The sequence below is a fragment of the Hyalella azteca genome, unplaced genomic scaffold, assembly GCF_000764305.2.
Source record: "Hyalella azteca isolate HAZT.00-mixed unplaced genomic scaffold, Hazt_2.0.2 contig9661, whole genome shotgun sequence".
NCBI classification, from domain to species: domain Eukaryota; kingdom Metazoa; phylum Arthropoda; class Malacostraca; order Amphipoda; family Hyalellidae; genus Hyalella; species Hyalella azteca.
In genome coordinates, this window is record NW_025939726.1 from 104,435 (window position 1) to 118,182 (window position 13,748).

General features: G+C 39.4%; 1 protein-coding gene across 1 annotated transcript; it reads right to left on the bottom strand.

Moving 5' to 3' along the window:
• Window positions 1–11,408: 11,408 nt before the first annotated feature.
• Window positions 11,409–12,327, bottom strand: LOC108670624 (the record flags this gene model as incomplete). Its single annotated transcript, XM_047882102.1, is given in 3 exon segments — window positions 11,409–11,437; window positions 11,707–11,896; window positions 12,233–12,327. Coding segments are annotated over 3 exon segments (314 nt in total), but the record flags the coding sequence as incomplete, so codon positions are not given.
• Between the last annotated feature and the right edge of the window lie 1,421 nt (window positions 12,328–13,748).

The window sequence follows — 13,748 nt, forward strand, 5'->3', positions numbered from 1 at the left end:
TAATGGGTCCGTATCAGACTGGGATCCTGCGCGCAGCGGCGCGCCGCAAGGAAGCGTTCACGGGCCTGTTTTATTCGTTGCGTTTATAAACGATCTTCCAGAAGCTGTGTCTAGCGTTTGCTCGATGTATGCCGACGACACAAAAGTTTATTATAAAGTGAAGAATATGTCGCAAAAAGTACAGTTGCAAGGTGATCTTGATAGGTTATATAATTGACTGAGCTGATACGCGGCAGCTGCGTTATAATGCTGATAAGTGTAAAATAATGTACATTGGCAAGAACAATGAACAGCAAGATTACAGTATGAGAAGACACGATTGCACCGATAGAGTGATGATGTCGAAGTCGACAATGTAAAAAGATTAAGGAGGTAATGTTGACAATGAGCTGAATTTTTCTAGGCATATTGAAACTCAAGTTTATAAAGCCAATAAACGACTCGGACTTATCCGACGCTCCTACGAGTACCTAGATTCAGAAGCAATGAAGCTTTTGTTTGACGCTGTCGTGCGTCCGAACCTAGAGTTTGGAAATGCCTTGTGGTCAACAAAGCTAGAAATGGACAAAAATTTAATCGAGAGTATTCAAAAACGTGCTACAAGGATAATTCCTGGATTGAAAGGCAAGCTTTATAAAGAAAGTTTTCCAAGCCTCTGTTATCGACGTCAGCGTGGTGACCTCATTGAAGTATACAAGTATGCCCACGGTTTATTCAAGGTTCCAGAAGGAGTCCTAGAATTTAAACAAAACCAACGCCAGGCGCCACGGCTATAACCTAAAACACTGCGTTGTAACACATCTATGCGACAACATTTCTTCTCGATTCGTGTCACCGACATGTGGAACAGCCTCCCTGATGGCATCGTTGACGCCCCCAGTATAAACGCATACAAGAACAGACTAGACGAAGCTGTGCAGGAGCATATGTTCAGTCTTGAAATGCCTAGCAAATTAAGGACTTGGTAATAAGTCCTGCAGCTATCACAAACAATCGTCAGTTTTAGAAGGATCGTGTTCAAAAGGATCCCTTGTGGAATAGTGTCACGAAAAGTACAAGAATCTGCAACAGTCGGCACGGTCCTTTTTCTTCAGTGTCGACATATGAAAACGATACTACATACAAATTACTATGGACAAGTGAGTGCTAAGGATATTTAAAATGAGGAATATATGCAATCGCCATAATTCGAGTAACCAAAGCAACATTGCCTCTTATATTCAAAATTCAACACTTGCTGAATTTCACACATTGACCTACGTTAGAATGTCTATTTTTTAGATTTATATCTAAAAATTATTTGGCCAACGCCATAAAAATGTTAGAATTTTAAATTCAAATCAAACCTAAATTTTACAGAAATGTACATAATTGTCGAATTTACATTTCTGTAAATTATGCATAAATGTGAGTGTTATACATCTATCACTGTCACGTACCTGCAATGGTGACAGCGGCGAGATGAACTGACCGCGGGTGAGAAGCACCAACAAGCTGCGCCCAACTCCAGCTCGCCTCCAGCGCTGACTGAGGTGCGGGAGTCGACGCTTCCAGGCTTTATAGATACGCTGCGTGAGCGCAGGCTGTGGCGTTGCTATAAGCAAGACAGCAATAGCAGTCGAACTGTTACGATTACTCAACAGGGGATTTCTCTAATTTTACTGTTTGAGAGAATATTACCTGCGATCTCGAGTATTATTTGATAATTTCTTATTTCGTTGACTAAAATACATTGCAACGCTTCAACAAACTGTCGCACTGTGAAAGTACGTAAAATAGTTACTTGTTATTGTTCTTGTAATGGATACCTAATGTATATGCTACATTATAAAGTCAGAGCTGGGCAGCGCTACTTTGAAATGTAGCGCCGCTACCGCTACCGCTACATGCTCTAAATGTAGCGGGCGCTACCGCTACAGTAAATGTAGCGCCGCTACATTAGCCGCTACAATGGCCAAAATTATTGGAAATCTCTAAATATTTATTGTTCTGCTATTAGGATTTACTCATAAACATTTAATGATAATAAAACATTTTCAAAACATATCAATGCAACTTCATTGCAATTAACCTAATCAAACTAGTACTGGTTAGATACAGTAAATAAAAGTTAGTTATTTACTTATTTTTATGTTTTACCTTCCCTGAATGGATGTCTACTTTAATTAACCAATCTAAAAAATTATGCACATATACATATAAAAAATCAGTCTTTTATTTGTAAATATAAGTGGATTATTTTTGAGATTGGTAGATTAAAGTAGACATCCATGAAGGGAAGGTGAAACATAAAAATAACTTTGTAAAAATAACTGTAAGCAAACTGAAACACGAAAAAATACCTGTAAGTGGTAACTGGTAACAACTTAACAAGTAACAAATAACATGTTGACACTAGTAACAGACTGAGGTTGACAATTTTACACCGAAATCTTTCGTACAGTTTCATTCTGTTATTATCAAATATCGCAATATTTGAAAGGTTCTGTATATAGCGGGATAAAATAAATGGCCACATTATCAAATAATCATTAAAGACCAATTCCATGAAACATTAGATCTGACCCAAGACCTGTTTGACTTTTGAATTTTCGCCCCAATTGTCCGCGATACCAATAAAATTCTAAGCAAGGAAAAGCCAGTGGTACGACAGCTGCAACAGCGCTGTGGCTCCAGTGGAAGGAAAATTTTTGGATGGAAGAACGGATCTGGATCTGACTGTTGCTACGGAGACCGTGAGCCTGTGTTCGTGGCGAGCTCGTGATGTTCACGCTGGGTACCTCCTCCAAGTGATGTTCCCTGGCCCTGTGGACCGACGTCTAATGACTCCACAATCTAAACCTGCACCAGCCGCCCCGGGATGATGGACCTCTCTTCGAGCACTCAGCTGGACCGAACTTACCATAGAGGCCAAGTCTTTATTCAGTACGCTGTAAGTCCGGCAATGACAGAGCGTGATTCATTGTCAAGGATGGTGTTGGATTAAAGATCTAATAGCCGCTTCACGGCTGATTTATAATAAAGATGTAGGACCAACTGATCTAATCTTATTTTGTCAATAGAGCAAATGATATGAAATGATTTTTTAAATTGATCCAAATGATGTATAATTGAATAAGTGATCGATAACTAATCCCAAATTGATTAAATGGTTGTAAAACTTGCTAATTCATCTCGAAGAAACAAATGACAAATTCCAAGTAAAACGATTGAGAAATTAATCTCTTCTCGGTATATTAATGTCATCTTCACTATCTACTTAATAGATGCCGAATAGATGCACGGTTGATCGTACGCATGACGTCATCCGCCTCAAGTTTTCTGCTGGCCCTTCATTGAACGAAACAATGGCGGAATTCACGCAATCTTTATTCCTTCCTGCACACGGTTGATCGAATAAATTATTTCGTATATACAGTTTTTGTCTTTCCGCCATAAAGTTTTCGTTAGTAATTTATTTTATGTCTGGTTATGTCCAAAATGCTGGTTTTTAAAGAATATTTAATACTATTAAGTAAGATCTAAAGGCTTTTTCTATAAATGTAGCGGTAGCGCTGTAGCGGCAAAACCTCGTATCGCTACTTAAATATGTAGCGGGCGCTACCGCTACAATTGCTTAAATGTAGCGCCGCTACCGCTACCGCTGCAAGTGCTTAAATGTAGCGGCCGCGGCCGCTACCGCTACAATTGCTTAAATGTAGCGCCGCTACCGCTAACGCTACTGAAAATTTAGCGGCCGCTAGTAGCGGCCGCTACATGTAGCGCGCTACTCCAGCTCTGTATATAGTTGAATAATGTAGATCAATTGCACTTCATCCGTTGACAGCTGGGCCAGCTCTGCGACACACATCGTCGACTTCCAACGAAGTCGGGAGATGTAGGATGACGTCACTGCAGGGAGATAGCAGGGAGATGTAGGATGACGTCACTGCAGGGAGATGTAGGATGGCGTCACTGCAGGGAGATGTAGGATGATGTCACTATGCAGGGAGATGTAGGATGGCGTCACTGCAGGGAGATGTAGGATGGCGTCACTGCAGGAGATGTTTCCTACCACGGCTGCTAATTAATGTTCATGGATGTAGCTCGGTCGAGCGTTTATTATTGAGGTGTCAGAAGAAAAGATGAATCATAGTCTAAACGTGTTCCATATCGGCTCGCAAGCTTAACGTGCGGCTCTATACAAGTAAAGAAATTTTCTAGCTTCAAGTTAATTATCAGCATAGTTATTCCCAATTTCGAACAGCTCCAATCAAAGCGCTTCCTCTAAACGCCCAAAATGTATAACAATTTGGCTATGCATTCGTATTATCAGAATCTATCACAATTCCGATAAATCACAATTTATCGGAGAAGATGTTATAGAAAGAAATTGGCGCATGATATATTTGATATTTTGAAATATAAGGATATTTGAGAGTATCTTGGTGGTAATAATCTTTAAGAATAAGGAGATTCGGCCTGGCTTCAAGTCTTTAATTTCCTGATGTTGCTGACTTTCAGTTTCTTTTAATTTATTCAGAAAACCGGAGCTTTAAATATTTCTTTTATTTACAAAATTCTACAGTAAAGAAACAAAAAGGATTCAACATGCGAACTCTTGTTATATTTTTGGTACCTGTTCTATTTCATTTGTTCCCTGGAGGCATTTTTGCGCGCAATGCATTATTTTTCATTCTAAAAGATATTTACTTTAATAAATATTCTAATAGATATCATCACATTCTTATGACACTTTGTGTGATGACGCGTTTCTAACTTTTTCCGAACTGATCTCTTACAAAGCCATGGCTGCCGCCAGGCCAGCATGCAGCGCTGCTAGCATTACCACATGTAGGTAGATTCCGGTCAAAGTTCTATACGTTTTCTCATTTTAACCAAAAAAAGAATTGTTAATGATCTTTTATTCAGTTTGTTCTGCATATTCTTAGAAGAAATATTTTTCTAAGTGCTTGAATTCAACTAGGACTAAGTACTCAATATTTCGTTAGTCGGTTCCTCAATATTCTTAATCTCGTCAGGCTTCAAGTTTCTAATGTTGTGAAGTTGTTGACTTTCACTTGCATTCAATTCATTCAGAAAACAGGAACTATAAATATTTCATTGATATTAAAAATTCGACAGTGTGGGAAATTTTTCCCGCCATTGATATTATTTGTAGTTCTTCCTTTAAATTTGTTAGCTTGATGTTGTTGTTTTGTTTGTGTCGTATTCAGAGTTTTGTTGTATTCAGTTTTTTCGTAGTTTAAGTAGGTAGCAAGTGTCGGCTAGGATCAGCATTCCTTTATCAGCTCCCATATTGTAAAGTCATCCGATCTCGTACCGTTCTTTATCTCAAATCAGCGTAAATTCTCAGTAATTCATTCAATTCATTCATTTAACTTTTAATATACAGCGACTTCAACCGGAGAAGCATCGGGAGATTCAGAAGTTCTTTAACGTCTTCCTGGCTGCTTTTTCCCTATCTTTTCGTTGGTGTGAATGTTTTTTTTCATATTACTCATTTACGCTCCGTATTCAAGTTTTTCTACGCTGCTCTAGGCAATTCAACGATCAATTATTAATATATCAAATTTCGAACCAAGTGCCCGAGGTCTCTGCTATAGGCCGAGGAACTTGTTTCCTTAGCTGTGACCTACGTTTATACCTTTATCTCAAATTTCAAACGTCAAGCCTCCAACTGTCCTTTTCTATTTTCCGCCTAGAGTGCCTTCCTTCAACTGATTTCCTCTAATTTTCATTATGCCTCCTAACTGCATTAAGCACTGAGATGTACCAAAATCGTAGGTCTGTATTTACTTATGTCATTATTTGATTCATAAGTTAGAGTAGGTTGTCATAGTTAATGTTCGATTAATTCATTTTTGTTGAGTAGAAATATTTTCCTTCCAGTATCGGGGCAACAAGGAATTTTTAAATACCGCAACCACTTCATAGATACCGTCAATCTGCCAAAATTGTCAACTCCTAATTCATCCTGGATCTATATACTAGAGTATATAAGAATTTGAATTCGGCTTCCTTCTACATCCGGCCCAATCAACACCAGTTGAACATTCGTATCAATTTGAATAAATATCAGCTGAATCTATTTTCTGTTTATTTTTCCGATTGTGTGAGACAGGCATAATTACTCACAACCGTAAATAAATGAAAAAAAGCTCCAACTCACGAACTTTTGTCTTATTTTTAGTACACTTGCACTTTAGTACACTGCAAGCACTTTATTCTCTTTGCATTCTAATAGACATCATCACATTGTTATGACACTTAGTGTGATGAAACATTTTTTCCTTGCTGTGATCTCGCTCAGTCATGGCTGCTGCCCGGCCAGCATGCAGTGCTGCCTGCGCTGTCAGCAGATTCCGCTCAAAATTCTGAATGTTTGTCTCATTAACCCCCAAAAAAATTGTTAAACCAAAAAAAGAATTGTAAATGTTCTTTTACTCCCATTTTTTAATTGTTAATGTTCTCGTCTCTAATTTTAGGTGCACAGGATTTTCGGGTTGAGTTCTTTATTTTTTAACGGACTTTAATTGGCTCAATTTATTTCCTTCACTCTTTTATATCTGGAACTTAATTAAAGCCTTGAAAACATTTACTCTTCTTTTGCTTCCGGCATTTTCATCACTGATCGACAGTTAAAGATAAATAACTAACTACTCATGCCGTGAATAAGCACACAGCGAAAAAAGAAACTGCGTGCCACCATGCGTTGCCAGGTAACTCCTTTTAAAGCTTTTAAATATTTGCAGGTCAATTCATTTAATCACAGTCCCGCTCATGAATTATCATCGTTATTAATTTATTCTAGTTCTAGTTCTGAATTTATTGTGAATTTTTTAACCTGCAAGGCAATAGTATAAACAGCTATCCGTATTATCTATCGTCTATTTCATCAGTACTAAACACAGCCTCTGACATCCGATGGAAGCATGTGTTGAATTTATGTGTTGCAGGCTCAGCCATTTCTTAACTTAAATAACAACATTTGCGAGCGCCAGCTGAGTAATGTTTCTAGGTTGGACCAGGTGAGTAATGTACGTCCGAAGGTCGGACATAATAATAATTCATGCTCATTAATAACGCCTAACTAAATTACTACCAGGAAATTATTCCTTTTCATTCTGGCTCTATTGTTCATAAATCTCAAAATTCCAAGTGGTACTTACTTCAACTTAGTTCGTAGACAGAACTTTAGTGGCACTCTGGACTATGCCAATCCTTCGTTTGGATGAGCGGCCTCCTACATTTCCAACATTTAAGGCCTGAATGAATGTTGAGGAAAGTGAAAACTTGACTCCAGGTCGTAAAATTTGGCTTGTCGTGAGGAAAACTTGGCTATGTCACGAAAATCTTACTTATAGCCTAACTTAGACCTCTAACCTTAACCTTAAATCCGTAAACCCGCTAATATGATACTCTGAGCTATCATTATAAGATGGATGATGACCGCAGAACGGGAATTTATTGAAGCTTTCTGTTCAGTCTATTCCTATTCATTGTCGTAAAATTCCTATTAATTGCCAGAAAAGAACCAAATCGGTAGAATGATGGACATTAGTAGCAGTATGAGTGAGTACACCAATATCATGAGTAAGCAGATCAATGCCGTAAGCGAACAAAGTATTACTGTATGACTGTATTCACTGCATGGCCTCATTCACTGCCTGACCTCATTCACTGCATGGCTCATTCACTGCATGGCCTCATTCACTGCATGGCCTCATTCACTGCATGGCCTCATTCACTGCATGGCCTCATTCACTGCATGGCCTCATTCACTGCATGGCCTCATTCACTGCATGGAGCAGTGCCGGCTATCGCGAAGCGCTCACTTCCGGGTGCCCGATACAAAATTAATGCGCAGTCTGGGCATCAAAACGAGCTGCATGTTTAGTATTGTGCGTTATAAAAAATAACTAATTCCTGATATTTTACTTGTACACCTCATTTTCGTTTATTTTTTCTGTAAGTTAAAGATTTGTAATGTAAATATTACAGGCCTCACTGCAGGTAATCAAACACAAACAAAAATACCATCAGTAGTGGATGTTTCTTTGAAGTCAGTTCCTCCGCTTTCTTTCTTTTCCACGAAATGTTTTATATATTTAGATCATCATCGTTCTACATCTTAGGTAGCAATTGAATGAAAATGCACCACGTGATGACTGTGTATTGTCTTATTTATTCGAAAATTACTCCGTTGTGTCATGTAAACTACGTTGTTTTGCGACATTTTCTTTCGAACTTCTCAAGATTTTACAGTTTTACTCGTGCGCCGAGCTTTTGTTCTGCTGCGAGATTCATGGACGAGCCTCACAAATCTCTCTTATATTGCAGTATTCATGCAGGCCTGAAGTATCATGGATACCATGGTCGAATATAATCAGCTGCTCTGATCGAGCAACGCGAGTCGCAGAGAATTATTCCAAGGCTTTCAATTAGAATGGAATCTACGCCATCACGATGCATTGTAACGCGAGGTTCAGTTTAGGAATTGTAATCTAATACATAAATTACAATATTTATCAGACAGAAATTCTAAATAAAATTTAGCTATCATATAAAAACACTTGGTATATTCTTCTGAAAACTAGGATTTTCGACATTATTATGTAAAAAATCCACGCATAATATCAGCAGGTAGCCCGAAGAAACAGTGGTTCCCTGCATTAAATTTGTTATTGTTTTGAAGTAAACAATTATGATTTTTCAGGCTGATTTACTTATGGCGAAACTTCGGGAATTATTTCATTAGAACTAAAACATCTCCTTCGTAACATGCAGCAATTCATACTTTACATATTCAATCGGTCAATCTCCGGTGGATACATTCCAGATTCACCCATATATGCCATAATATTTTTCATCCCGAAACCTAATACATCTCAATACCAAGTCAACAAATATAGACCCATCTCCCTCCTGGACATTGTCAGAGGATGCACTCATGACTGGAGCTCATTATATTAAGCTCTACCTAAGGATCGGGTTACGTGACTAAGGTAGTGAGGGATAAGTAAGACACATCTGTCTACTGTCTAAATAACGTATCTTGTATACGGGGTGGTAATACATTAGTACGATACAGAGTTATAAGCTACGGCGTCGACCGTAAGGTCGGAGACTCAACCGACACGCTACATCGAGGAGCACTTATCGACTACTGCGGGGGCCTTACCTTGAGGTTGCTAGACCTTATATAGGCTTCTGGCTTCCGCCCACTACTAACGTCTTGATCACGTGATCTATAACATGTCTTCCAGATGTTGACTCGTCATTAATCTCTATCAGGTCAAGTGAATCGTACGTCTCAATCACATATTACTATTGATTACAATGAGACGCCAGATTGACACCGGAAAACATACACGGAAAGTTACTGGACAAAATACTCAATAACAGATTTTGTAACCATCTCAAAATAAGCTACGGCGTCGACCGTAAGGTCGGAGACTCAACCGACACGCTACATCGAGGAGCACTTATCGACTACTGCGGGGGCCTTACCTTGAGGTTCTAGCCCTTTTTTTATAGGCATCGCTTCCGCCCACTACTAAGGTCTTGATCGCGTGATCTATAACATGTCTTCCAGATGTTGACTCGTCATTAATCTCTATCAGGTCAAGTGAATCGTACGTCTCAATCACATACAATTATTGATTACAATGAGACGCCAGATTGACACCGGAAAACATACACGGAAAGTTACTGGACAAAATACTCAATAACAGATTTTGTAACCATCTCAAAACAAGCAACTTACTCAGCTCCAGATAAAACGGATTTAAAAAATAAGGAACACACACTCTGCGAAATACTTTCCGTCAGCCTAGCTCAAAAACACAAAATACACATCGTACTCCGTGATGATACAAAAGAGTTCGACAGAGATTAGCCAACCATTTACACGAACACTTATTGACTTCATTACAGATAGAACAGCTTTAATTAGAATAGGCACTTATCCAGGCCTCTCATTCCCACTACACACCGGAGTTCCTCAAGTAGCCTGCTACTCACCCACTCTATAGCTCCTACATCCACGACATCTACCTCTACCAAACACCGACTACATTGCATTTGCCGACGACATCACACAGATCACAGCAGGCAGGCACACACACCGTTAGGGTACGCACACAGTGAAAGCAGGTTGCCAGCGTGTTGGTTACCTGCTCAGGCTGGCGCCTGAAACCATAGAATACAAAAGCCTATTCGTACAGGTTTTCACTGTGAACACTTACATTATTATCCTATGTTCATTCTTGTGGCAGGTTGGAGCAGGTTTCTCGCGCAGGCAATCCTGCTTTCACTGTGTGCGTACCCTTACGCACCACAACTAACGGAACAAACAGATAAACACATTCATTCGGGCCGAAATAGAAGATTAAAACAAACACGTATAAATTCAAGATAATTCCAATCAGCATGAAAAATACAACCGACATTTTCATCGATAACAATCACTTTCCCTGCGCAAAAAAAAAATGTTTTCAGGGCTCCAACTAACTACTCACGAATACAGAACACAAGTCACAAATAGACAGCAAGTCGCCCGAAGAAACCTCCAGAAACTTAACTGGTTCGCCATCCCTTCCTACAACCTAAAATACAGATTATATATGGCAATTGTACGATCCTTACTTACCTACCCGCCCATACCACTGCACACTCTGTCACGAACAGCAATCTTCCAACTACTGTACAAAGAATACGAAATAGAGCACTCAGATTCATCACCAACACCCACTGTACTGACTTCGTTTCCTCAGAAACACTCCACGACCAACAGGCTCGCAATCAACATTGTCTTACTAGAACAAGCATGCAAAACCAGGAAATAAATCGCCAATTACATACATGATCTCCTAAACCAACCCCCCAGCCAGACGAAGGACACACACGACACTGACAACTCCAAAGCTCCAAGATCACTGAATGAACAGGTCAAACTGCCATGAATAAAAAATGCCATGCCTATACCCCCAGCCATCTACAAATAACACTTACCACCAGCTCTTCACCCTATACATCGCAAGCGACTCTGCGCCCAAACGACGCCTGTCTCCACATGTCCACACCAGCGACACGAGACCACGCTGCGCCTGGGCAGCAGTTGCAAGCTATCGCGCTCAGGTGCGGCGACCCTATAATCCTACTCTCATCTCACCATAAAGACGCACCGAAAAGGACGAACAAGACGCACCGAGAGCGACACCCTAAACGAATACCAAACCAAACACTGGTCTAGCGACCATGCAAATGAAATCAATACACAATCCTGCAATATTATTTCAATGAAGGCACGTTGCTGCAGCTGATCTGCTACTCCGGAAGAATAATTGAAAGCTAAATCTGATATAATCGGCAACATTGAAAGGGGAGAGACTCGAACGAGTACTTTATGCCTTGCGCCGTACCTTATAGCAGTCTGTTCAATTATTTCACAGTTTTTAAATGCCACTTTTTCTTGACGATTCCCCCTCGTCGAATATTATCAATTACAAAAAATTCTAATTCCTGATGCAGTTTCATCTGCTCGTCAAAATAATAAGACTATAAGGTTTTCAATAGGGAGCGCAGTGCCGCTGACATGAATACTCTTACCCACCCTGTTGCTCAGGCAACAGGCAACAAGGTAAGCTGCAGTTCCTGGAAATTTCACCAGAAACACGTGTAATATGTAGTAAGGACACTTACCCCAAGCACTGCCTTCCGTATACCAAGTGGAATTGAGCGACGCATTGTCGTAATAAAGGCTCGAGGCAACGGCCCTAAAATTTTCGCGTCCCCCGGGCTTCGACTGCGTGGTTTTCTCGCAGTACATCGTAAAGCAGATCAAATGACTGGAATCTCCCAAAGAACAGTTCAAGGTCGCTGTGTTGTTGACCTGCGAATGTGAGATGAAGGTTATGATGGAAAGATGGTGGTCGCAGTGTTACCCTGTCTGATGTGGTTGAATGCCACGCTTGATTACATTTCTTTATTGGGTTTAATGTCCACGCAGAGTAAACCTGCTTCATTTCATTGTGTTAAATGGCCAATTAACATTCCAAGCGGTTAGAGTATAAACATTCCATGATGCATATTAAGTGATGCAGAGTGTGAAACTGGTTTTGATGAGCTCTATTAAAGTTTTTATCGCTGTTCAAAATATATTGAGCCTCAGCATTGAATTGAAACCTCAGACGCCAGCGCCGCTGCATGGGGCTACTAGTCAACTCACCGTCATCGTTCTAGCAGCTGGGCTGCCAGAAGTCGGATCCATTGAGGTGACATTATCTTGGTTCCGTAGAAAGCCGAAAAAGTTCCAATTACGATCTGAAACAAAATTAATTAGAATGAGTTAAAAAACCTTCCTGCGGCTGCCGTTCGTTTGATTAAAACCATTGATGCTTACAGTAAATGAACTGCATGTAGGGTCAACCAGGATTGTCGAGCCGTACTTCTGGTACACGTGGACCCCAACAAGGCTCGTAATAAAAGACTATTCTGTTTTCTCAGCACTATTGTGTCAAAACTTCCACGAATTCACACTCTCCCAAAAATAAAACAAAGAATAAATAACCTAAAACAACAAGTAAACGAACACTAGTCAGAGTTTGAACAAACGATTCTCTCGAATGAACTATTCTAATAATACAAAAAAAATAATAATAAATAGCTCAATAATTAAAAAACACGGTAGAAAACCTGATATCGAGTCAAAAGCTCCTTGATCCTGTAGGTTCAACGACATTTTTTTAAAGGAGCTAAATCGGACAGGAACCTACAAATCTAACGTCCGCATATGTAAAGTGAAAACAAAAACTACAAAATTATATTAATTTCTGTATTTCCCTAACACTACCATCGCCAACAAGCAGGTACTATAAACGACTATTATTGCAAATGCTTTTTTACTTCGATACTTTACTTAACACGTTGACTACGATTGCTTCATCTTTTACTATTATTTCATTTTTTGTAGTGTTTTTAGAACTCCTGAGATTATTTCCGAAGATTTTTTGAATGTTTTTCTTTGAAATTTGAAGGCCATTGTTAGCTGTCCAATTGTTGAACTTGATCCGTTATATCAGCTTTAGTAATAAAGAATTCATAGTTTTTATTTCACTGCCGCTTTTCGCCTCACGAAAATAACGAGCTTGAAAATCTTGATAGATTTTATTGTTGATTCTCTAACTCTCACTTACCAAAAGGTAAGTTTGTCCTTGTGATGATGTAAGGGAGCATTGTAAGGGAACTCCTACGATCGAGGATTCCATCATTTTAAAAAAGGCTGGTGGATGGCCTGTCCAGTTTTGCTTGCGTAACAGGGACTCATTTTGAAACACGGACAGTGGAAAGGCTGTACATTGTACGATACACAAATAAAATATCTATTTTACTATGTAGCTGATTGATTGCGCGTTTAATACCATTGTATTAAATACCATGGACTGATAATCTTTATATAATATTATAATATTTTTTAATCATTTAATTGTCTTTATTTAACGTGAACCTTCAAGTCGCCATCTTACCTGCAGTCTGAAGCCTGTGACGTTAACACTTTCTTTGTTCGCAGTAAATTGAGTGCAGAGCTCAGAGGTGAAGGCAACCTGCCAATACGGTTAATAGCGACGGCTAATTACCTTCCTTCATTCCAGAAGTTTCAACGGTTCAACTATGTTTTACTAATTTAACTTCTTCATTTATTTCTCACAAACAGGCCACTTTATTTGATTTATATCAGTCATTTT